The 27449-nt window shown below is 36.2% G+C and overlaps 1 protein-coding gene across 3 annotated transcripts in view; it reads right to left on the reverse strand.

The window, feature by feature from the left end:
- Positions 1-27449, reverse strand: part of PTPRN2 (protein tyrosine phosphatase receptor type N2) — a 649793-nt gene that overhangs the window by 390903 nt on the left and 231441 nt on the right. For all 3 annotated transcript variants that reach the window (XM_084509497.1, XM_084509495.1, XM_084509496.1), the window contains exons 6-9: positions 15560-16034; positions 9794-10048; positions 8375-8415; positions 5966-6339 (exon numbers count right to left, since the gene is read on the reverse strand). In XM_084509497.1, coding sequence (XP_084365623.1) covers positions 5966-6339; positions 8375-8415; positions 9794-10048; positions 15560-16034 — 1145 coding nt within the window. The remainder of the gene's footprint in view (positions 1-5965; positions 6340-8374; positions 8416-9793; positions 10049-15559; positions 16035-27449) is intronic.

The following is a 27449-nucleotide window of genomic DNA, read 5'->3' on the forward strand; positions in this document are numbered from 1 at the left end:
TTTTTTTTCTTCTCCAAACTAGACAAACCAGGTCTCTTCAGTCTATCCTCATAGAACATGTCTTCCAGTCCATGCCTTAAAGCATTTATATTTATAATTTAATGGGTGTCATCCCTGCCTATGGCAGGAGGGGTGGAGTTAGATGGTCCCTTCCAAGCCAAGCCATTCTATGATTCTATGATATTATGATAAAACACAAAATAGGGTGTGTTCCTCTGCACTGGAGGAACTGGGTGTCCAAGCTTGGCTTCAGAAAAGTATGACTTGGCTTTGAAGCCCAAAAGATTATGATTGTTAAGCAGTGAAAACAGATGAACTTTCTATTCTCAAATTAGAATTTCCCTTAGTGAATTTAAGTCTAGCTACTCCATCTCATATTTTAAAAATTGCACACAAACTTAACTATTTAAACTGTTGAGCAAGCAGAAGTTAGTTTAATTTTTCTTGAGATGGCAAGAACTACATGTTCTGGCTTTGGATTGCCTCATGAGGGACTCAGGAGCCTAAACACTGTTTAAAATGTTTTGAAGATACTGGCCCTCAGCTTAGAGCGTATCCTGCCAGAAAAATGGAAGTGCTGGCATTTTTTCCAGTTAAAAAAAAAAAAAAAAAGAAAAAAAAAAGTTTTCCATACATGAAGAACTAGAATTTGGGAAAATAGGAAGAGTTCTTTGGTCCCACATTTCTCTGACTTATTCTCACTGTATATTACCACGCATATATTCCCACTTTAACATGCAGATATTTTATAATTATGGCCGAAGCACCATGCAAGTGAAAATAATACCTTACGGATATCAGTATTTTATAAGATTACTTTAAAATTTCAGAGTTAGAATTAGTAGAAACAGATCAAAGCACTTACACTGAGAAAGAAACACACTTCTTTCACACAAATCCTACAGTGGTAGAATACCAATTTTCTGAAGGAGAAAAGAGTAAACAAAGTAAATCACTCAATTTGATTGGTTTCTCAGCATAATAAAGTGCTGAAGCAGCACGGTGGAGGATTTGCTGGACAATTTTCTACACTGAAACTGTCAATTCATTCCGAAGCTTAGTGCTGATGGATATTATGGATTGGTATGGATTGCACTGCTCCAACCATCTGAAAGGTCACTAGACAAACACAGCAGGAGTGACCTATTGTTCTTGCCATTGACAACCACACTGCCATTTTGACAAGTCTTTAAACTATCACAAATCTTTTCTTCAAGTATTACATGGAAATGTTTATCTTTGCTTTGTGGCACAATTAAAAGCTGGCATCTTAGGAGTTCACTGAAGCAGTCTTAATATCTCCTTGGGTCACACTCGCAAAGCCATGGAAGCCTGAGAATCTAATAGTGAATGGATCACCCCTGACATCTGTCAACTATACCACCAAGTATAATCTTTTCAGTTCCATTTTTAGATCACAAGGTGAAAAGAACTCAAGCTATTATCCTCAGTGTACATGAGGATAGTCCAGTATGCTGGACTACTTCCTTTCTCACCAAAAGACCACTGTTTCAGTCATGAAAAAGAAGCTTTGCCGCTCCAAAAAAATCATGGCCAATAAAATTGATGGATTGGAACAATGACCTGTTAGTTTATGGAGGAAGAAGAAAGCATACAAAGACACTATTACAGGAAAATAAATAAGTACCTCTGCTGTTATATTTCAGGATTTCATTTCATGTGCACAAGTTAAGGTTCAACTAAAAGAAAGAAACCACACCCAAATCATAATTTTAAATCGATACTCTTAAATGTGTTCATTACTGCTAGAAAAATACTTCACATATGACTTTGTCTAAAACTCAGGCTGTTAGGCAAATATAAGTCATACTTTCCCTTATGTTTAAAATAGAGCATTTTTAAAAAAGCATAAATATCTAAACACAAAGTATCAAAAATCAGTTGTGAAATCAATTTTCTGAGTATTTACAGACTTTAATCACCTCTCAAGCAGCAGTTATTCCAGACTGACATAGATTAAAGAATTTACTAGGAATAGGTCCAGTCCCTTTACTTCATTGTCTGAGAGTAGATGTACAGTTACATACAAATGTGTAGCATACACTTATTGCAAAGACATTTACTACAGTTATTTACTGCAGACACCCAGTAAGATTTTCAGTACAAAAGCAAACTCATACAGGAAATTTACTAAAGAAATGTTCATTAAGTGAACATTAACATTTCCCTTCTGTGCAATAATAGTTAACAAACATTATCACTCTCTCTACCCTCTCTCCCCCCAGAAAAAGTACAATTGCAGCAACATTCATGAAAAGAAGTATTTACTAAAACTCTCAGCTACAGTGACCCAATTGCTCTCTAAGGCCACTTTATGTACTAAAGAAATGGTTCTGGGAAATATTAGTAAGTAATAGATCCATCTTCCACTGCAGAAAATATTTCACTGTTCCTGCATGGTGGGCAGGTCCATTTTTAGCATGTAGAAACTCCTGAACAGGTTTCATTATCCTTAAAAAAATATATCCCTATAAAATTCCAGAATATATAAAAACTTATTTTGAAAAAGTATGAGGTTTTCATTTTACTCTTACATTTCAGTTAAACCTATTTAATACAAGTAAGTTTAACCTCCCACCTTTTGTTTGGGGAATGCCCCAAACAACACAAAACAAAAAACTGTATGTTGGTAACTGAAGTTCTGAGGAAAGTCACAGCAAATCACAGAAAAGTTACAAGCCACTGGCTAAGAACCCTGCAATAGTTTGCTGTAGAAATTAAATTTCATTCTGGTTAATAAATAAATAAATAAATAAATTACTTTAGTTCATCTTAATCATATAATTCTCTTTAACAATTAAACTTTCTTGATTAGGAACTGAAAAAAGCATTAAAATATATTCTCATTTTCTCTACAGTGTCTTTGGAGAAGATGAGATCTAGTAGTTCTCAGAGTGCTAAGAATGTAGTGAACAGTTAATTTAACTGGATGCTGGTCATATGTGCTTTGTGAAACAAGCTGGTTAACGTTATAAACAAAAATTGATTGTTTGTAGAAATTGAACTTTTGGGTTCAAAACATTTGAAGTAGCTTCATCTAACATTACAAAATGCACCTGAGAATTTTTAACCACATCCTTATATTTACCTAAAAGCATCTTGCCTGACAGTTACTAAAAAATCTAATAATCTAGTATGTAAGAAATGTCTTTTTGTCTTTCTTGTATTAAAATTAGTAAAGGAGATGAATAAAACTACACTAAATTGTATTTGTGTCCTCTAGGACCAGGAAACCTTGAACAAAAGAACCTCTTTAGCAAGTTTAATTGCATGATATTAGACACAAGTTGGGGGAAGACAATCAGCTGGGGGCTAGCAAGGAAGAATAACAGGTAAAACGAGTGGAGAATCTGCCTGCTATGAAGACTGGAAGTCAGAGCATCACTCTTACAGATAGTTGTGAAAGCTCTAAGCTTTTAGAGAATTTATGAGCCACGTACATCAGGATGGTCAAGGGAGGTGTTGTTAACAGAATACTGTTGGACACAAAGTTAACTTCCAGACTGAGGTGAGTTTAAAGGCCTTGGGAGAAATAGCACTGAGATGGCGGGAAAAAAAAAAAAAAAAAAAAAAAAAAGAGAGAGAGAGAGAAAGAAATTCTACTGCTTCAAGTAGCATTCATATGCAGGACACAAGAGATGTGGTTAAACTAGGGAACTAGGGTCTCCCATCAATTTCTGGTAACCTGGTCTCAAAAATTCAGAAGGAGATTCCTGAGTGCCCCACTGGCAACCTACCTGATGGACCAAGATATGACGTAAACAAAAGACTAGAAGTATAATCTGTTAATTATCTGTAGTTTGAATAAACATGTTAATTGATGATCAGAGGGCTGGAGCACCTCTCCTGTGAAGGAAGGCTGAGATAGCTGGGGATGTTCAGCCTGGAGAAAAGAAAGCTCCAGGGAGACCTCTTTGCAGCCTTTCAGTAATTAAAGAGGTCTTATAAAAAGGATGGAGAAGGGCTCTTTACACAGGTAAATAATAATAAGACAAGGGGAGATGGTCTTAAACTAAAAGAGGATAGATTTAGATTAGACATTAGGAGGAAATTTTTCACTGTAAGGGTAGTAAGGCTGCCCAGAGAAGCTGTGGGTGCCCCATTCCTGGAGGTGTTCAACGCCATGCTGGATGAAGCCTTAGCAAACCTGATCTAGTAGGTGGCATCCCTGTCTATGGCAGGGGAGTTGGAGTTAGATGGTCTTTAAGGTCCCTTCTAACCCCAGCCATTCTATGTTTAACAGAATCACAGAATAGCCAAGGTTGGAAGGGACCTTTGAAGATCATCTAGTCCAACCCACCTGCTGAACAGGATCACCTATGGTTCTGTGATTCTATGATTAAAAACAAGCTTTCTCCATAAGGAGGTTTTTGAGAATGATTGGTGGGGCTAGGGGTTCCAGCAGGAAGAAGTCAAAGAGGCTGAACACGTTACATGAAAACAACAGAAAATGGTAATTGAAAAAGCAACTTACACTGGTTAATTAAATCCAAAGCACTTGATTAAGTGATCAACAATGGCTATTGACACACAGAAAAACTAACAGAAGTATGAGAGGAGGACAAATCATTTGGGACTTCCCTTAGAGCACATACTCCAAAATTCCCAAAAGATTCTTTCTAGAATTGGGTTTATTTAAAAGGGAATTGAATTAAATTTCATACTAAAATGGTAAAACTAAAAGTCAGAATGAGACATAATAGCAATTCAAGCATCTGCTAACATAACTCTCCCTCCTTCTGTGTCCTTGTAAGTTGAACCCTTGCCTTCAGGATTTCAAATTCTGATAACTTTTATTTTCTGAAGGGTTACCTCAGAGTCCTTATGAAATATATTCCTTCCATTATCTCTGAGAGCAGGTCTTTGTTCCCTACTTTTTGCCAAGCCTCTGTCTATCTCTAGCTCTCTCTCTGATGTTTGCATGCTGCCGAGCCTCAGCTTTCACTCTCTACTGTCTGTCTCTCCATGCATTACATAAAAACTCTTCCCCAAAACGTCATCCTTTGTGTGTGTGTGTGTGTGTGTGTGTGTGATCCCATCTTTTTCAAGTGTAGCCCCTTGGAAAATGCCACAAGCATTTCAAAGCAACACAGTGTGGTCAAAACAAGAACATTCCACAATCCTGCTGCCTTCAATCCCATTAATAAATTTTAATAGGCCAAAAGAATCTATCCAGGCTACAAAAGTTTCTGTCTCAGTTTCTTGAAATGCTGGGCAGATATTGTAAGGTCATCCTAGAAATTCCTTATTTCTCACACCGAAGTGTTAGGATGGATAATCAAGTAAATATAACATTATTCTTACAGGGGGATGAGGATGTAAAAATGCTCACAGTGTTCTAAACTCTCAAATGCTCCTATAACAAACTGTGTATCACTAGGGGAAAAAAAGATGCCTTTTGAAAGTATGGTATTAAATGTCAAATTCATTAGTGACATGACCTGAAATCATTAGGTCTTTCTTTCTAAACTAGCTGCATATGTGATGTTTGGATTCCTATTTGTGTTATTTTCAGATAAAAAGGAAACCACACAGAAAATATTGTACTTTATTATTGTGTGTCTTTTTTTTTTTTTTTTTCAAAGAATGACTCAGGCCTTGATATTTAGGCTACTTTCAAGTCAAATATTTAAAGCCCACATCCTAACCATAAGCACACTTACTGACATATTGGAAGGTCACTGGAACATGAGAAGATAGAGTGAGGTCTAAGCAAAAGACCTACAAACTAAATATCTTCCACACTGGAAGAAAGGCAACTGTAAAAAACTAGAACTGTTTTCTTATATTTTCATCAAAGTACAGAACCAGTTGCAAACAGTTTCAGATGTATTAAAAATCAAGCCTGTGGCATTTTCTGCTTGTGCATTCATATTTCATTATGTGCAATGACTTTATCTTTTATCCAGCTAAAAATGCCATTCAAATTGGCTGCTATACTTACTCTTTCACTGTCACAATATAGCCATATTCTTTCTCCTCGGTAGACTTCACTTCAAGCTGTAAACCTTGTCCTGCATTTTTCTGAGGCTGTTCATAGGAGTTTCCATCCTGCATCAAAGCATTCTTAATCCAGTAGTGGGTCTCATTCGGGTCTTTGGAGTCAGATTCGGTGCTCTTTTCAGATGTCAGCTCCCTGGAGAAAGTCTCGCTTTTTACATTTTCCACACCCACATTTATTTCTTCTGAAGAAGCAGAGTCAGTGTCTTCAGATTTTTTGGTTTCTGACTTGGTAGATTCTTCAGGTATTACATCTTTAGGCATATTTTCAGGTATTGCATTCTCTTTCAATATCTTAACTAGTTTTGAAGTGTTCTCCTGTATTAAAAGAATATTATTATTTATAAAACTAAACACGTGTTATAATGAACCGAACCTGGATATAATCCTTCAAATTCACACTAATATGATAGTGTCTATCCTTACAGATGACTTATGGTCATTTTCTTAATTTCTATATTCTGCAAAACTATGCAATAACACAATATTTATTCAGTAATAATAAAAGAACATTAAATTATGCCACTGTTCAGTAGGTGAAGAAATTCTATTAATAGGTATTTCCTTCTTCAAATATCACAGAATCTTGATAGCCCTTTCTTTGTCTTGAACAGCTAGAAAAAAATGCTGATGAAATTTTTCATAGTGTTCATTTTCATGAGTGTGTGTTTAAGTGTCGATAAGAGTGGAAGTTTGTTATCAAATAGGTTGATGAAAAGGAGAAATACTAGAAATATCCATGAATATTTGCAAAAGTGTTGGAACTGGAAACATGCATATCTCTTTTGGGTCTCAGAAGTCATAACACAGGAAAGGAAATATAATAAACATATAAAGGAAAACACATGTAATTATGTGACAAATTATATTTCACTTATTCATATCCAGAAACTGTTGTGAGAAAATCTTTGTGAGTGATCCACTAAGTTACAAATATAATCCCTGAGAAAATCTGTCTCATACCCTTAAACAATAAGCAAATGAGTAAATGTCAAAACACATGCCTGGAACAACTCGTTAGCTAGTTTCATTACACAAAAATTTGTTGCAGCCAAACATTTGAGATGAGATGATGGTTTATGGGCACTTTGTGCTCTGCGTCACAATACATTCTTTTCTGTCACATCCACTATTCAAACTGTCATCAAGAAATCTACACATAGGATCCTCTATAAATCAATGGTGAATGCAGCACTTCATCCCTAAAAATAATTTCATGTGGGTGGTTAAATCTCCTGCCAATTTGCCCACCTGTGTGTTTTCCTTGCTTGGTAGATGGGCAGCTATTGAAGAGATTTTACTGTGAACAGGAGAGGGTTTACCTATTTTGATTCTTGCAGTTTTAATTTTTGATAGAGGATATAGCAGGAAAACTTTCACTTCAGTTTTTAAAAATGTCTCTTTGAGATCTCTGTGCAACGCAGAAAAAGAAAGATAAATAGACCTTGGAAATGGCTGATTATAGGACATAAGCCTATAGGGTATGATTCAAAGCTCAGGAGGAATTGTCATGGTTTTGGCTTGGGACAGAGTTAATTTTCTTCGTAGAGGCTTGTATGATGCTGTGCTTTGGAATTCTAATGAAAATAATGGTGATAACCCACCAACGCTTTAGTTGTTGCAGAGCAGCACTCACACAGAGCCAAGGATTCTTCAGTTTCTTGTGCTGCCCTGCCAGCGAGGAGGCTGGGGGTGCACTAGAGACTGGGAGGGGACACAGCTATCCTAAATCTGATGTTACTACCTGGGGAATTGGTTTTAATGCCTAAACCTTTGTAAATATCTCTGATACTCAACAATTTGGAAGAATTAATTATAAAGTGAAAAACTGAAGAATGATAGATACCACGCAAGGGGAGGGAATTTTGAACCCTCCCATATGTGTGTGCCTTCATGTTTACTCCAGTGTTTACTCATCTGCCTCTCAAAACCAGAAATTATCTGAGCAATGTCACTTACATTCCCCAGAACCAGAAACCAAATGACAGGGGAAAGTAGGGTGTTCTTAATAGAACACCTCAATACTCAAAATTTACTAACCAGGGGAGAAGTCTGAATTTGTCTGAACTTTGGGATCTCTTATAAACTCTGAGTATTTACAACTGAAAGAAAGGCAAAACAGGACTTGATTTTTTCTTTAAACTGCAACACCTGTCTTGGTTAAGGTTTAGAAAAATCTTCATCTAATATTTCAATGTATCAACAACAATCTCTTTATGCTGTGATACTGAATTATACCCGCACAAGATATAAAACCAGTCTTATGATTCAAAAGTGTGTTTTTGACTTTCAATGTATATAGACCTAATATTCTGACATGGAATACTTGTGTTTTAAAATACTGGTACTCTACCTCTTGATCAGTTCTGGCACTGGCTTCATGCAATCCATTGTCTGTAAGATGTGAAAAGCACAAATACATAGTTATGAAGGGAAAACATCATATGTGAAACAAACACTGCTTATAGGCTGTTTTATTTGTAGCAGTGGCCTTTTCATGCAATTTAAACATTAAGACATCAAAGCTGAAAGGGCAAAGTAAAGAGCACTGTATAATTCAGTATTGTTATTCTAACCCCACTTTGATAGCCAATTAATGCAAGATCAATAGACGGGGTACTTCAAGAGCCAATCTAATGGTGTTATTTTGCTAATTAAGTGTCTGATCTTCATATCAGTTTATCAATATCTAAGAAAAATAATTATTTTAGCTGGCTGAATGGGTCATTAAAGAAAAAAGAAACATATACACCCCTCACACATATTTTGGTCATGAAAAAGAGCTATTTCTACGTACTATTTTCTACCAAAACTGTGTTACAGTTTAACTACAGTGATGATATGCGGTCACATCATTAACCTCAGTCAAATAATGCTGGCTCTTTGGTTTATGAACTAAGACTTATTCATTTCTCCCAGCATGAGTCAGGACAAGCCCTCAAGACTGCTCATTTTAATCTACAAACAGAATTGGCAATTAAAATAACCAGAGTATCCCTCATAAGTAAGGCTTTAAATATATCACCATTGTAATAATTCTCCTACTTTTGACTGGAAAAAAAAGACTAGTTTAAAATCACTGTTTGTCACTAATATCATATGTTTTTAGGTGTCCTAGATATCGTAACATTCCTAAAGTAGACAATGGATAAATGGTAACTTAAGGACCATTCTGGAATCTGCTCATGGATGGTAAATACTGTGGCTCCTGGATTTGTATCAACATGAAAATATGTGTTCTGACAGAAGCAAATAACCATAATAACCTTTTTAGTTTCCTAAGCTTGAAAAGGAACAAGTTGTTTTCTATGTGTACCTGTCTAAGACTTTCTTCTGCAAAATAATTGTGGTATATTAAGGAATTATTATCTGTAAAATGCAATTATTTTTTTTCCACATATTTTGAAACACATTCTTGGAATATAATCATTTTTCATTATCATTTTGCTTAAACATCTCATTTTCAAGAATGGAAAATTAGAACACACAGCATAAAGCAATTTGTCTTTCAATATAATTGAGTGTGTAGGTTTATCTTGTTTGTGAAGCTTGAAGGCCAAGGGTTCACAAAAAAGATGTATTTTAGGTAAATAAACAATATGCTGTAAAAAGAAAACAACAAAGCTAACATTTTGTAGCCTTTGGGGAAAAATACAAAAATGTTCCCTTCTGTCTTCTTTAAAAACAATTAAGAAAAAGTCTAGCACTAATATGAATGAAAGGAAAATTAGGATAGCTATCTTTTGCTGCACTTAATTCTCAGAATTAATACCTGGTATGTTAACATTGCTTTCCGTTAATGCATTATGGATTTCTGTTCTTCCTTGAGCATCTCCTGTCTTCATTTGTGCTTCCATTTTTTCTTCTCCATTTTTTCCAGCACTCTCTTCTGTTTCTTCCTGAATACCAGCAGTCTGAATTGCATTGGCAATAGTATCAGCAATCTCATCCAGTTCTGTTGAGCTGAGATTCTCCACATTCACTTGGTGTTTCTCTAGGTCCTTCAATACACCTTTAATAAGTGTTTCTGGATCACAAAACAACATAAGCACAAGATTTAGCTGCATACAAGAAGTATATGTGCTTGTATCTGTATCTTTCATTCTTTTCTGAAAGGTATCTTTTCCTTAACGAAGACTGTCTTTTTTTTTCAAAGTTCACTTATGAGGGACCTACAAAGATCATGTGGCTCAACTGCTTGACCAAAGTTAACCAAACGTTAAAGCATAGTATTGAGGACATTATCCAAATGCATCCTGAATGCTGAAAAACTTGGGGCATCAGCCACCTCTCTAGGAATGCTGTTCCAGTGTCTGACCACCCTCACAGCAAAGAAATTTTTCCTGAAGTTCAACCTGATAAAGGGGAAAATATTATCAGATGGGTTAAAGAAAACGTTTTGCTTCTCATAGCACTAGGAAAGAAGAAGTAGTAAGCGGCTCTTCTGCTCCAGGGAATAGGCAGCAGGACATCTGTGATTAATTGTCATTGGGAAAAGAGGATGAGATGTTGGACACATCTGTTTTGTTTTGTTTTGTTTTTTTGGTTTGGTTTGGTTTGGTTTTGTTTTGATCCCACAGTGTTAGAATCATAGAAACATCCAGTTTTAAACACACCTAAGTGTGACTGTTAATAAAGTTTTGTCAGACTGTGACAGCCAACAGAGATTATGGTACCACGCTGAAATAGTAGAGTATTTTGTGCAAGAAAACAAGTATTCAGTAATGAGAATCAAAGACTTAATCTGTGTCAAACTCTACAGGCCAAGATGCTTAGGACTAAAATTTGGTGGAAGCTAACAGCAAATGCTGAATATTTTCCTTTCTACTTTTTATTGTACTCTATCCATCCCCTATATAACAAAATACAGTACATACATAATGACTAAATGCTTTAATTTAGAAAGACAATCTGCAAAATAAAATTGATCTAAACTGCAAAAAACAGTTTTCACCAGACCTGATCAAACTGAATTCAAGAAACTTTTTCAAGAAACACACCAGCTGTTTAGAAGATGGTCATTAGGAAAGGGTGCATAGCAGAAATGCAGGAAATTAAGCTGTAGGATATACCAGCACTGCCAGATTACTACAGAAGTTTTGTTTCTGCTTAGGTATCACTTGTGTTCTTATGTTTTATAGAACTATCAACCAATAACATGACAGAAAAACCTAAATTATTGAAGCAGAGCTAATAAAGTCAGCAAAGAAAAGACAGAATACATGTCAGTTCAAAATCAAAACTAAAACTTTTCAACTAAATGTATAAAGACACGTTGCAGGGCACATCACAGTAGGAAAAAGTATTCTTGGAACACTCTTTGATTACCTGACATCACTGCATCTACAAAAGAATGAAAACCACCATGATTTCAGTGACTGTGTTTTTAAAGAGCTTGTATCCATTTATCCATTAATATGAATAAGCCATGATGTATAGCAGTTAAAAATCTATGAATTAAATTTTGAAGGTTTTTGAAAACATCTGCAATAATATTTAGAATTGTTAATGACCATATTTAGTGCAGATGAAGGATCTACCTCTGTATTTCTGAACTCCTTTGAAAATGTGGTATGGACATGCAAAATGTCTATGCCAAGAGTGAGAGACTTCTAAGAAAACCCATCATTCATTCATGTCATTTTCTTCATACACAAACATACCCAAAACATCTGATTAGAGCTCCATACGTGAGTTTCCCACAAGCCAGATGTGTTTCCTAACTATTGAATGATTCTGACAGCTTTAGGGTCCCTCACCTTTTTGAAGCATTTTTGATTTGTTCAGCTTCAGAACAAAAACCACATTTCTTTCCTGTTGCATTAGAATCCCTGTTTTCTAGCCATAACACATTGAGAAAAATGTCGATCTGGTTCTGTGGCTTCCAAGCTATTAGTAAACATTTTACCTAGAAATTAAATTTATGAAAAACTTTCAAAAACACATACATGTGTTTAAACAATTGAAGTACTTCAGTGTTTAGTAATACTATAAAATTTTTAGTAAAATGCATAGGGAGACGTTTCCAGCAAATCTGAGCAAACAGAACACAATGAAAGCCAATGTCATTGAGTAAAAGTTGTATAAACTATGTACATTCATTCAAGATAAACAAGCCAGTTCAAAGTACAGGTATTCTGTAAGAGACTCAAGTCTAAAGAAGCTCGTAATTCTGATTTGAAAAATCAGCAATGTGGGGTTTCCAAGCAGAAAGTAAGTTTTGAGTCTCAGAAAAATAACTCACTCCTGCATTTGCCTGTCAAGTTTTATTCAAGCTAGGTTCTGGCCATTATATCAATATTTTAAGACAAATCTTGTTTAAAAATTTGTTTATTCTTGCAGATCATTAGCAAATGATTGGACAAGGCTGATACACAAATAAATATAAATGCATCTATTAAAAAACACTCTTGGGTAATTTAAAAGAATTATTATGAATTTCCTAAAATCAGAAAATATTGTTATAGAAAGATCAAAAAGCAGTGTGATACTGCAATGGGACAGCAGTTAAAGAGCACATGTACTTGAATACACATATGCCTGTATACTCATATGCCTTTATACTCTCCCTCAAACCACTTTGAAAAAGAGTCAGCAATGCTCAGCCATGTTTCACAGGACTTATACTGCAATACAGATACATTTCTGCTTTAGCTCCAGCTTCTGAATTGAAGGAGGCACACTGTGTTCCGTAGTTACTATGGAACTGTGATGACCTTAAAAGCACATATATCATAGATGATATAAATTTTAATATCAGTTTCACCAGTTGAATTCCCCCTAGTAGATAACAATAGCAGCTTAGCAAGGGAAAACAGCTTTTTATCGTAGAGCACATAAATCATGCTCCATACACCACTGATGCAACTGCCAAAGCCAGTTTGCTCAACAACAAGTGGTGTGGCAACAGTAACTTTACTGAAATCATAATGCATCCCTTCCTCCTCAGGATGAGTAGTCCCACATGGTGGACTGTCCCTTTCTAACCCATCATAACACCACATATCAGCTGTCCTCAGCAGTTGAGAATCACCCAGACAAGACAGATCTGCAAGACAGAGAACATACACAAATATTTGTGTTCCATAAAACATCTGAATTACTAATTTTGTGACCTTAACAAAGCAATGGAGAGAGATATATTCTGTAATATTTAATGCACTGAAAATGAGTAGACTAGAACAAATCACTTAAAACTGAGGCAAATTCTAAATACTGCTGGTGCAGAAAGCATATTAATGATTCCCCTATTGCACTGTGACTACAAAGGCAGCACCCACACATATCACGCTACTCCTAGAAGTAATAGTTTCCAAATCTGATAAAAAGTAGTTCCACATTTTCTTCTCTTGTATTCCTCCCTCAGGGTGCCTTGTTAGCTAATTTACCTGCCACTGTTCCACCACGATTCTCAGTGTTAATCTGCTCAGTACCTTCTGGATTGTTCTGCCAGTTAATTTACTTTGTCTAATCCTGTATTAGATGCAGCAGAGAACTGAGGTCATGTGACCGCCCTGCATACTTTCCAGTTTTTGAACAGTTCTGTGGTTTAGATAATGTAAGAGAGAAACAAACGACAAATACACAAAAATCCTGAAGCACCAGAGAGACTGGAGAAAGACTAAAAGCAGAAAGTGATCTTAAAGTCAGCCTGGCAAATGTGAATCCAAACCATCATCATTCCAACAGACAGCACTTCAGACCATGAAGACAATGTTATCTGTCCTCACTGCTTCCTTAAGAGACTATTAAGTGGCTCAAAAATACAAAGGAATCCATATTATTTCCTACTCAAATGATCAGAATTTTATATCTATGCAACATTTAAAAGCTAATGCAACAGAAGAAGTTCCTACAGGGCACGTTATGTATGTGAAGTCAAAGCAGCACAACCCAATGAATTGTGAAACATGTTATTCCCTCTAAGTGTTAAGCATTTTTTTCCCAGTTGGCTCCTACCAGGAAAGGTGAAGTGGAACAGCTGGAGGATAATGAAACCAGCATGTGCCTAGTTTGTTTTGAGTCTAGCAACAAAATTGTCTAACCTGTGCAAGAGACTTACAGTGCCACCTGGATTTGATTTTACATTATAGTTCGTTCTTTGAAACCTATTATCTCTGGGCACCATACCAAGAATGCTTTCACTCCTGAGCATCCGTTAGATTGCAAGCATTATCTTTTCTCTGCTGCAACTTTGATGTTTTTGTGTGTTCTGGTTTTGTTGATTTCAAAATTAAAACAAATAAAAATAAAAACAATCAAACTGAAAAAGAGAAGAGAAGAGAAGAGAAGAGAAGAGAAGAGAAGAGAAGAGAAGAGAAGAGAAGAGAAGAGAAGAGAAGAGAAGAGAAGAGAAGAGAAGAGAAGAAAAGAAAAGAAAAGAAAAGAAAAGAAAAGAAAAGAAAAGAAAAGAAAAGAAAAGAAAAGAAAAGAAAAGAAAAGAAAAGAGAAAAGAAAAGAAAGAAAAAGAAAAGAAAAGGAGAACCATACCCACAAATCAAAGAACCTTAAACTTTATGGAGGATACTAACTACAGAGGCAACTCAAAAACAAAACAAAACAAAACAAAAACTCATATATCACTAAATTCATTGGAGTACTGTTAACTACAGTGTAACATATGTAACTGCTTGGCAATGGCTGAGAAAAAATTCTATCATTTTTCAGGCATTTTTGACCACTGGAATAACATCAATAGTTAGGTTAGTTTAGAGAAAAAATGAAGTGAATGAGAGGTTTTTTTTCTAAACTCTTCTTGATCCACAGCCATGACATGAAAATCCACCTTGCATTGCAAAGCAGCACTTAAAATGCTTCACAGCATCCTATGAGATGTTACGCTCCATGTTCATTTAAATATCTGTCAAACTATCACATACAAAAGAAATCAGGATGTTGTCATAGTTAAGTAGCATTAGCAAAAAATAAAAAAGATGCAAATTCAGCAAATGGGTTGGTCATTATAGATTGTCCAGCCACATCTTACTATAAACCTAGCTGTTTGGATTACTGTTTGTCCACATAGCCACATAACTGAGAGATTCCTCCCCTTTGTTCTATGTTCTGTGCCAAAATTTATGTCAGTGTTAATTTCTGTGTCTAACTGAATTTTACCCATGGTCCTTGAATTTCTAGTTAGACACGGAAAAAATTAACAAAACTAGGCATTTCTATATTACCTATATATAGTGTGGGATGCATGCATAAGAACAGATGTGACAGCAAAGATATACCCATAATTATGTGTTGTTTGTAAAATGCTTTGAAAATATAATGAGTTACATAAATGCTACGGCTTACCAAGTGCCATATATTTCTGCATGCATATGGAAGGTGGGTTGAAGAATGTGGGTAGATGTTTGCAGGAAAAGAGTAGTTAGGATGGGGAACATTAGTATTCTCAGTATTATGGTAGAAAGATATAAATATGTCAATAGCAAGAGATGTATCTGAATAACTGTATATATATATTTCAAAAATGCTCAGTGAACATGAGGGAAACATCAGGTACATTAAAATAGATAAATATCAACTTTACCATCCACTACACTCAGAGGGTCCTTTGGTTCATCCTGGGAAGCAGATTTATGATTCAGCTTCTCAGAGGTTGGCCCCAGCACTCCAGACGCAGGCTTTGTCTGGAACGGTTTCTTCATTTTGAAATCTTCTGCTTTTCCTTTGGCAAAAGTTCCATCAAAAGGGCTGACTGGAGAAGAGTAGAATCTACCAGCATAAATGTGAGACCCTTTAGTCCTGCTGTGAGAGCTTTTATCATTGCTTTGTGCTGACAAGTTCTGAGTGATGTACGTATGCAGCGCAGCCATCAGAGTTTTTTGGTCAAGCCCCACTTCTGGCTCTGATGAGAACTTGTCTGGCTGAGGCTGGTTGAAGGTTCTCCCATGGGGATTTTCAGCGTACTGTTGATGGGATGTTGATGTGTGGGCCAAAGGAGGTGCTCTTTCTTTGGGTTTTTGCATCATGTAGTACCTAATAGGATCATTATAGATGTAGCTCTAGAGAGAGTAGAAGGTAGAAATAAAGGCCTGGGTCAGTATTGCTTTGTAACTGTTATTGTTATGCAGGAATCACAGGCACAACCCTATGTGTTTTACTGATTGGGAAAACAAGAATTAGAATCTGTAATGTGTACACAGATTGCAACCCTTAAACTGTTAAGTTTGCAAAGAGGCACTATCACTTTGGTAAAAATTTTGCAAAACAATTTGTTAGATTATTACAAAGTAAGAGACAGAGATTAGAGAGAGAAAGATAATATTCAAACTTGATGTTAACTGTGTATCCACTTTTTGTATTCAGTTGGACAAAGACAATTCGGTAAAAGCAATTCTCCTTTGTATTTCACTAGACTTCAGAGAATAACTTTTTTTTCTTAATTACTTACCAAAACCTAGCAAGAAAAAATGAAAATGACATTTTTTAAAGAACACTGAGAAAATGTAAAAAAAAATGTTGTATATAAAAGATACTTTGTTCTATTTTAAATGAAATTGTTCATTTTTTCACTAAATTAAATTTGTAATCAGGATGTCCTTTGAAAGTATAAAGAAACGTAAAAGCGGCCATTAAATAGATTTTGAACTCCTTGATTATATTTAAGTAAAACAACTCAGCAAATTAAACAGAAATGTGTAAGATGGTTCAATTACCCTAAAGACACATTTTAATTTGAATAAATGCTGGGAAAAAAAAAAAAAAAAAAAAAAAAAGGTGGTAAGAGTGGGCTGCCACTAAAGTTTTCTATACTCAGTTTCAGATTTTCAAAGATGTACCAAAAGAAAATCCAAAATTGCAAGACAATATCTGTTGTTTTCATGTACTACTTTTTGTTGAAGAAATTTAATTTTGAGGACAAATTATAAATGCCCCATAACCACTTTAAACCTTAAGAAAACTTTTATTAGTGTTACATATACTATAATTTAATCCTAAAATCATTTGTTTTTTAATGATTGCAGCCTGGAGGCAGGATTTTATCTTTTTAAGAAACTAGTTTTACCATCTCTGCTGTGTTTTTTTTTTTGTTGTTTGTTTGTTTGTTTGTTTGTTTTGGTTGGTCAAATGGTCATACAAACCACACGACAGCCTGGGAAACTTCAGATAGTAATAATTTCAACTCTCAGTTCTATGAGTTATAGCAGATCTCTCGTGTCTCTGCACTGACAGCAGAATGGTTTGGGACAGAAACCTGTGATATACATCCACAGAAATGCAAAAACTGCACACCAGAGGAGAGAAATTAGTAGAATTCAGATAGAAAATTCATTATTTATATATTTCCTATTAGAGTTTTTAAAGGCAAAATATATAAGGTCATGAAACTATTCCAGAAATGAATAAAATACTTTATATTTTATCTAGTTCCTTATTTATGGACAGCAATTTTTCTCTCCATCTGAACAATGCATTTCTTCTGATAACAGATAGTTGATTTTAGAATGCCCTCAAGGGTTATCCTCCCCCTGAGAAGTGACTGAAGAGGTTCAATCCATGATTCCATATCATAATTTGTGTATTTATGGCTCATGAAACTTTTATTACCAAAAAAAAAAAAAAAAAAAAAAAAAGGCATTTGGCTTCTTTGGCCTGTGATCCACCAACACAAGGCTTTTGACTTTTGCTGTAACATAGCATAGCATGTTTTGTTAATGCCAAGAAATTGGACTAGAGTAAGACAGTGTCAAAGAATATAGCGTTAGAGATCAAGCAGCCGTGTGTGTGAAATATTTTGATGTCCCCCGGGACCTGTATCAAACAGCAGCACTGTGGCTCTGGTTCAGTGCCCCAGCTGCAGGCAACGCATGGCTCTGCTCAACACCAAGGGGGGAGCCAGTTGTCAGAATACAAGTTGAATGCTATCTACATACTTAATGGCAAATCCTGGATGTGAAAAATTACTAGTCAAGCATATTTCTGTCTCAGTGTCCATGGGTCTTTGCATGGGGTAATTAACTCTTAATGACACCACCCAGGAGGAAGTGCAGAGGACAACACAAAGCAGACACAGACACCAAGCGCTCTGCAGACACGTGCACCCTGTCACCCTTCCCTACCTCCATGCTCCCTACCTTGCTATCTTTCAGAGGACCTTTTGGGGACTAGGGCAGGGAGAATATGGAAAGAGAGAAACATGACAGGGGGAGAGGATGTCTTCAGCCAGGGAAAGACATTATATCAGTTTGATCTATCTCGTGTAACTATACCCTGATTTGGATCGCTCTCTGATGTACAGCCTCCTCTTTTGCATTTAAGGATTTAACAATAAACCAAATCCTAGGGAGAGCATAACTGCTCGACACTCTCAACCACTTCTGAAAGATTAGGGTCAGGTGATTTGGGCTGGCTTTTGATGAGCTATTTAACAAGTCTAAATACCCTTTAACAGTAACAGATCTATGATTTTCTGCTCTTGCAGACAAGCACATCTAGAAAGAAAATGCAACACCGAGTGATTGTATACAAATTGCATATAAGTAAGAGCCAGTCCTGGGTTCAGAGCTGCACCTCTGTCAAGAAGGGGCAGCGTCTCGGCAGCTTGACAGGTCACACTTTGGGCAGCAAAGGATAAAATATTAGAAGTTCTAATTAAAGCCTAGCATCGACAGCTCAGCTGTCTTCCCAGTGCACTCAGTTACCAGCCCGTCTGATGTAGCTTAGACTGACTTAATTAAGGTTCTCTCACAGCTGTATGGCAATCCTTAACTTTAACTTGGATGACAAAAAAAAAAAAAACTTCCTTAAAGCCTTCCTTGCTCCTCACCAGCTCAAAGAAAACAGCACCAAAAATGTATGTGCCAACAGAAATGTGCAAGATACATAAAAACGCAGCAATGGATAACTGCAGCCCTAGACTACAAGAGTGTAGAACTACAAAATTGCAGAACTACTAAAAAATACTCTACTAAGTATAAAACTGGTTTATACAGAGTAAGGTTAGTATATAATTCCCTATTATTATGACGAACAATTTTTTAAACAGATAAGGTACTGTTCAATTATCTCATGTCATTGATATAACATCTTTAAAAAATACTCTGAATTGCTAAAATACTCATTTAAAAAAAATATTTCTCCATCTGCAAAAGATTTTCCTCTTGTTCACCACCTTTCAAATAAGTTATCTCAATAATTCACACATTATCAAAAAAAACCCACAACACACTAACCTTTCTGAAGATAGAATTGTTAGGGCAATGTCTTCTGTAGTTTAGGTATGTAGGTAACTGACATTTTCTGTATGAAAGTTCACAGAAGGGCACATTAAATTACACCTTGCAAATGCATTCTGCAAGTCTATGAACTATACTTTTTGTTTTTCAAGAAATAAAATAAAAGGGGGAAGGATGAGATACATACATCACAAGGCACAGATAAATACTATGCAATTTATCCACCAAGGAGCAGACAGATTTGAATGTCTGGCCCAAGAGCAGAAGGAATGGAATTAAATTTATGACAAAATGGTTCATTTCTTGAGAATACATCTGCTCAATGTTAGAGGGAAATAGGCTAACAAAAATTATATAGGAATGCAGTAGGAAAATATGTCCCTCCCTCAATTTCATTTAGCCTTTTCTCTTTGTTTTCTGTTGTTGTTGGTTGGTTAGTTGGTTGGTTTTTTTTGTTTGTTTGTTTTTTTCAGATATTAATTCATGTTTGCTGCCACATAAATTTGGTTGGACTATGACTCCACCCACATTGTTTTATTTACTGTGTCTATGTGAGATAGTGACATTACACTCCCTAAAATTAGAAAACACAACAAACACTAGCACCAGGCCTTCCTTCATCAACAGTGAGTTAAAATAAAAGTTTCCAAGGGCTACTAAAAATAAAATGATCTCATACTTAACTCACTGTGTGGAGGGAAAGGAGTTTAGCTTTTTCTGTCAGAAGCAGTCTAAGTACTTTGCAAACCACACACACTTGCCTCATTTCAACCTGCTACATGAGAACTTGCACGTACTCATGTGAACCCCAATCTCACCTGCAGCACAACAGAACCAGCCGATTGCTAGACCAAAGTGTGAGCTGCGAATTCATACACCTCCATTTACCTTTGCCTTGAGAGAAATTCAGCCAACAATGAAATATGAGGGCTGTATTAGTGTTGTGGAGTGGATCACAGTGCAAAAGTCCTTGGGATGGAGCTGAGTAAGCAGTAGCCATCTCTTTACAGCATCACTGCTAAAGCAGCCAGTCTTGCACAGCCCCACACTAACAAAGGTTTAATTCTTCACTGTTCCCAGGCAGTGCTGCACTGTCAGGAGGATACCTTAGCAGGCTTCAAGCTAGCTGAAGGGGAAATCTTTGCTTTACAAACCTGTGTGTGCTGTAGACACGATGTTACACACTGCACCAAGTTCATTGTTAGGTTTGTCTGAAAATAACAGGCAAGCCCAATGAAAAAATTCAATTTTCTGAGAAATAGTGGAACAAAAGCCTTTTCTACCAACTGATAATGGCCTTTTTGCATAGAGTAGAGAGTGATATTATATCATGCAAGAAATCACTGGGGGGGGGGAAATAAAAAAAAAAAAACTAGGAAGATGAATATATAATCCAGATTCCACTAAAGAGGCCAAGCCAGTGCCTCCTGCAGCAATGGTACAGTACCAGGCCCATGGTCTTCTGACAGATTCACAAGCTTAAGGCAACAGGGGCTATTACGGTCATCTCATATGATCTATTATTTCACTAATAATTTTCTGTAGCTATCTCATATTTTCTCCCTGAGAATTATAACAGCTTTGAAACTATTTAAGGACTACATCAGAGAAGTAAAGATGGCAAAGATTGTTAATTAACATCCTGTAGTTTGCAATGCCAAAAGCCTGATCAAGCAAAAGGACTTCTCAGAATCTCCTTTGGTCAAAACAAGTGATGACTTTGCTTCCTAATTCTGGTTGTGAAACTGCAATGTAACAGAACTGTCTGGGGCCTGACTGTATAGCATTCAATAATCTACACTTATCTACACTTATCTACTACAATTTCAGTTGACAGAGATTTGATTGTGAGCAGTTTATTCTACCATTTTTAAACAAAACAACCTCCAAAATAAAAGAGAAAACATAGGATAACTACACTGCATTCTTTCATGTATAAGTAACTATTTAAAAAATTCACTTTTAAGTCACAAATGTTCCCAGCCATTCTTGGTCTCCTTTGGGATGTTCTTAGCTGCACGCCTACCCTTCAGCCTTCTCTAGCAGACTCTCCTGCATGAATAATTCTTATCATTAGTTGTCATTTCTTGTGCTGCTGAGGAACTTGCTGGCTTTAGTCTTCATAAGTAACTGCTGGTTGTTGTCTCTGTTTCTGAGAAATCTGCATCCTATTGGATAAAATGAAGTTTCTACAGCACTGGGTGAGGAGCTGTCTAATCTGTGTGCCATGCTGGTTTGACTGCCAGCCTCAGAGTGCCTTCAGCTCTCTCCAGCTACCAGATTCAGGAGCTCCCTAACATTAGAACAAGAACCAATAAAGCGACAAACAGCCCCTAGTGGATGGTAGAAATTGTGCAGCGTGGTGATCGGTGCCGATAGATATACCAGGGTTTATCAGCCTCCCTTCTATGAGAACAGTTTGCTCATATGTCAATAAGTCTGTTACTTAAGGTTTCAGCGAAAGATGTTTAAACACATTTTCTCTAGGCATATGCTGGTATATTGAGCTAACTCATTATCTAAAGATGATTTACATAGAAACATGAAGATCTTCATCTGCCAAAAGTTGAGCACATTAGCACCAATTCAACATATTTATAACTTCAACATATGAGATATGAGTGTAGAGACTACCTTTATCCGAAGAAATGCAAAAACTTTAAACACATGGAAAAATAGAGTTGTTTTTGAAAGGGTGGGGAGGGGTCTGAAAAAGAAGGAAATCTTATTGTCCAGTCAGTATTTGAGATTTTAAAACCATCAATCAATGCTTCACCCATTAGTTACTAGAAAGAAATGAATTGGCTTTATAAATAAGCCCCCAGACCTGACACACACCATTTATAATACCATTTCTATAGCACTTGCACCTTCAAATCATTGAACAAACTATTAATCTTTATAAGACAGCTGTGTGATAAGGGATTAGGATTTCTATGTGAGTCATGGAAGTTCTGTCACCCCACTGTACACAAACCCATAGATTGTAGGTAAAGCCAGGTGTTAACTTTGTGACTCAAAGAGCATGGTTCTGGCACTAGAATCTTCACTTGCCAAATTATTAACCTCAAAAATTAAGTCACATGTTACATTAGATCACTAAAGTCTGTATGTATGGCACAAACAGCTTTCACATAATTTTATTAGGCTTTTTAGCCATGATTCTGTTAGACCCTTGAAAGTACAGGTACCAGTCCTCCCAGAAAAAAAAAAAAAAAGAAAAAAAAATCCTTGACAGATGTGTGCAGATGTGGAATTTACCATGTTTTATTTTATATATTTAGAAATTTGTATAATTATAATATGCAAGACCATTATAATGTATGATATATATATATTTTTATATTACAAGTTATGCATAACTTGGAAATTCCTTTTTCTCTTCACTGATCATAAAATGAAGTTAGGCTGACTTGCACTTACACAAACATTAGTATTTGGTTAAATGAATTCTTCTCCAGTTCTTGTAGGGTTTTATCTGTTTGTTTGTTAGAGGACCTTAATGTTTCTATTTAACTGAAAAGAGCCATGGAGAGGAAAATGATCCAACAGATGAAGTACTCATTTGGGATTTGAGGCTTAACTTTAAGTCTACACTCTACCAAAATACTCCTGCATGACCTCAGAAAAGCTATCTAATCTGTGTGTGAAATAGGGATATTAGTTCTTCCCTACTTTGTAAGGGCATTAAGTAAATAAATACATCAATGTTCTGAGACATTCAAATATTACTCTAATGGTTGTTGTGTAGATATGCCAATAGACAGGCAATTCTGTAGCTTCAGGGAGTTACTCTATCAATTATTACTGATATTTTTACTAAACTGTTTATGCACAGGGTGAATTACATTTTTCTTGCAGAATCCAACATATATGAAATATTAATTTTACCATTTATACAAGCAGAATTTAAATGTATACACTGCAGAAAGGTTTTTTGCTTTTCAACAGTCAGCCATCAAATCAATTCCTGACAATCTTCATTCAGCACTGTATTTTAATCAATGTTAGACAAATAAGGGTCCTGCTTTTCTGAATTACTGCTCCAGATTAAAATAAGCAATGACTGCATAATTTCTGACTAGTTAATCAGCATAATCACTGTTTGCAGATAAGTTCAGAGTATATCTTGCAGCATTTGTGCACTCTGATTTTCTAAAACAAATACTAATCCTTTTTAATAATTATTACACATCTTAGTTCTTTCAGGAGATCAATTACAAAGACCCAATCGATTTTCAACCCAGCAAAGCTATGAGTACTCTTCCCTGAATGTGAAAGGGGAGAGTGGAAAGTTTCTCCTTGTGCCAAGGACCAAAATATAAGATTTACCCTGCCTAACCTTCATAAGCTTCAAGATTCCAGCAAGCTGACTGCCTTGAGTATTTACTTGTGCCTTTTCTCCTTTCAGCACCATTGAACTGCTGATCTAACAACCAGCCATAGCTCACTGCCACTAACCAGTCTCTTTATCCTCTCATTTTGCCCTTCATGATTCTTCAAAGACCTTCTTTGATGAAAATAAAGATTGTTTTTTTCCAAACTGTCCTTTAAAACTTAGAAGAATACCTGAGACTCAGAAATTTCTGCAAACACAATATTTATACACAAAGTACGCCTTGCAAATAAATACATGTAATTAAAAAACAAAGAGGAAACTCCAGAAAATGAATGAAATTCCCCAAAGACTCTGAGTTAATCAATTTTCTCTCCACACTATGTCCTGGGGCCTAAGCAGCACAGCAGCCTGAGGAAGACCCAAACTGCAGGTGGGACCCACATCTGAAAGCCTCGGAGCCAAGTCAGACTGAAGAAACAAGAGCAGTAACTTGTTTTTTCCATCCTTAAAAACCTAAACCACAAAACAGAGACCCCTGCAACAAGAAATGCAGCATTAGTGTAAGTGTAACAGACAGCTTTCTTAGTCCTACAGTCCTTAGGTGGTGGATGTGGCTGCTGCATTTGAAAAGAGCTTGTGCAGTGTTATGGCAGCAGAGCAGTGTACTTTTATCAGCCTGAGGTATTAAAAAATTAAAAAGCCAGACTATCAGAAAGCATAAGAATATGTACAAACTGTACATCGAGGAAAAAAAAGGAAAAAAATAAAAATAAAAAGCCAGTCCAGCTGAGTTATTTTTATTCTCTTTCTGGGTTTGAGACTTTTAAATACTCTTGGACCACATTTCAAATCTTTTCTCTTTCTATGACAACTAAAAAATTATTCGTAATCAGATGAAAGCAGTATAATTGAAATCACATGCAATTATTCAACTGCAGGCATTTGGACTTTAAAAAAAATATATATATAACATGAGATCACTGCCTACTGCCTGAGCTAATGGTTGCTGAAAAGTAGGCAACAGCAGCATTTGTTTCCATCCTGATCGTTTTTACTGCCTCTCTTTTTGCTTTGTTCTAACAGCCACTGTGGACATGGCAACTTTTTTTTCCGTATTTTTTTTTTTCCTTTTCCAACTACTTTACTTAAGTTCTCCTCAAGGCTTCGCACACACCCCCTGCTATGTTCTGCTCACGCAGAGCCCAGCAGCAGGGCTACCAGCAGCAGCAGCAGCGCAAGTGAGCTCTGGTTTTACAGCTGGATGGCTTCAGAGATATCAACTATGTGCTATCCCTTACAACCCAGCAAAACTGTTTCTCAGTTTCAGTAGAAATGTATAAAATGTAGTGTTTTTGTTTGTTTGTTTGGTTTGTTTTGTTCTGTTTTGTTTTTATTTCGGTTTTGTCCTTGGGTGTGTCTGTGTGTATTTTGTTTACTTGTTTGTTTTCCATGGAAGAGAGGTCTGCTCTAACTGGAGAGATGAGCAGGAGAATTCACACACCTGAAGCCTTTGGATTTCTTGCCTCAGTAGGTAAGAGAAGCCAAGCTTTCTCATGCTGTGCATGTGCCTAGCTATATGTTATTTTTCATACCAAGTCCAGGTTTAGCAGAAACAAATCACAGAGATTGATAATGCAGCATTTTGTGAATGGTAAAACCTTCATTAAGTGGAGTGGAAAAAAAAAAAAAAAAAAAAGAGAGAGAGAGAGAAAAGAAACAACAACCCAAATTCCCACTAGCTAATGCTTAAGTAACAAATGCCACCAAGTGCTCATTTTCTGAACAACTCTTTCCAGCTGAACTGAAGTGAAATGTTCTTTACAACTGTAATCCTCAGGAAACAAACTCACCAAATCTTCCAATTTACTGTTATTTATCCACTGGCAGAGTTATTATCAGCTGGCTAGATTACAGCCTGCAGTAGATACTGTCTAAATACTGAGAAAAAAAAAATAAAAATCTAAGTTAGTGCTTCCAAATCCACTCAAAGGAGCTCTTTCTATAAATGGCAAACTTACAGGTTTTGTTCCACCACATGATTTAAGCTTGACAGTGTTATTTCTGTCACTGTTGTATCAAGCCTCTATCTGACAGTTGTTTGAACAAGAGGAATATGAAGAGAGTTTCCTGTTTTAAGTTTTGTTCTGGCTCATTTTTCAGCTTTGTACATAACTGTATGCGTGTTCTGCCTGTTAATGGTGAATTCTGTACTTTAATTCTGGTAACATGCATGTGGAACACAGTAGGAAAATACCCAAAGTTTATAAAGACTGATTAAAAATTTTTAAGTTAAGATACTAAATAAAACTTTTGGATGCTTTTAAACTCTCTTAGTCTCTTCTCTTCCTTTCTTTTACTCTTGTCCGGAGTCTTCTGATGACAGTTTCAGAACAAAACAGAACCCACTCAGGGAGTCTGCCTAGAAGCACTCAATTTCTGCAAGATTCAGCTATACTTCATAGAAGGTAAGGTATCAAAGCAACCAGAGCAGCGTTACATCTCCTGCTCCCCGACAGCAAGGCTGAAGTAACAGAGGTAAATATATACTTGAAAGAAAATGATTTTGTAAGAAGGGCAACAGCCCAAAAGCTGTGATTCTAAGTAGGGTAAAGTACCTCTGTCTTACCCTTATTTTTAATTAGAATATGTCAAGAAAGCTAAAAAAGATAAGAACTTGCTACAACTGTGTAACACATGTTCATTGTGAACTACAAAACAAGACATCAAGATTTTGTTGAACATGCTTATGATAGTCATTTACGACTTCAAGTGGTATGACCATATCAAATACAGTTCTTGCAATTACTTTCCTTCATACTCTTTTCTAGCCATTAAATATTTATTTATTTTTATTTTATTTTTCCTGCTCCCTGGAGTAGAATACATTTTGTCTTCTATTTTGTTTAAACTTATTCCATTAATGACCCAATGAATCAAGGTACAAACACTGTGTCCCTCTTGTTTCTTTTTAAAGAACAGCAGTCACATTTGATTTGCAAAGGACAAGAAAACATCTCCAGGATCATGTAAAATTCATGATTTATTGCTGATTTTTAAGATATTTTTCCTCTCTGTCCCTCTCTCTCTTCTTTTTTTAAATTTAAATTATAGGTAACATGTCTGGCTCAATGTCTGCTGCTTTAGAATGCTCCTTAGTAAATAGAAGCGTATGGTTTGCTTCTATACGTGCTTCATTTCCAGATTTCCTCGTCTTTATCCCACTCCCCCAGGCTTCAGAGTACCCATCTCCATGGCAACACTCGATAAGGTTGGTGGGTGGTGTTATCACAGCAGGCTTCCCCACAGAAGGTCTCAGCCATATGGATTATTTATGAACTTGCATGACAGCACCAGACCCACTGAAATACTTCTTGGGCAAGTTTTCTCTTCTCCTAAAGCCAGCGATATAAAGCGGGGCATCTTCACTGCAGTCAGTGCCCACAAGTAAAGAGCTGAGGCAAAGCACCACAAAGATGGTAAGCCATCCATCCCCAAAGCTGCCTTGCCACTGCCTGCAGGTTTCTTCTGCCCCAGCTGAGTACCCATTGACATACGCTATGAATCGTAGCTTAGTTATACATCCCAACCAGTGAAACTGGAAACTTGCAGCTTCTCAACAGAACAACACTTCAGATGTGCCATGATTTAATCGTTGATACAACTTACACTGCTGTTGGGAGCTGCTGATGCAGAAACACTGCAGAAGTTCTACATTTCTGAGTTAGTTCTTGGAAAAAGCTAGCAGTATGGCTTGGACATAATTTCTTCACCTGTTTTTTTCCTAAATCTTAAGTGTATTTTTTAGATAAGGTTGTTGCATTTACACTGTATTCATGCAAACAGCGCATACCAATTTTTTGGAAGAATCCCCATAACAGCAGTTTATTTCTTTAAATCAATGC

This window comes from Aythya ferina, assembly GCF_964211825.1.
Source record: "Aythya ferina genome assembly, chromosome: 2".
In the NCBI taxonomy this organism is placed as follows: domain Eukaryota; kingdom Metazoa; phylum Chordata; class Aves; order Anseriformes; family Anatidae; genus Aythya; species Aythya ferina.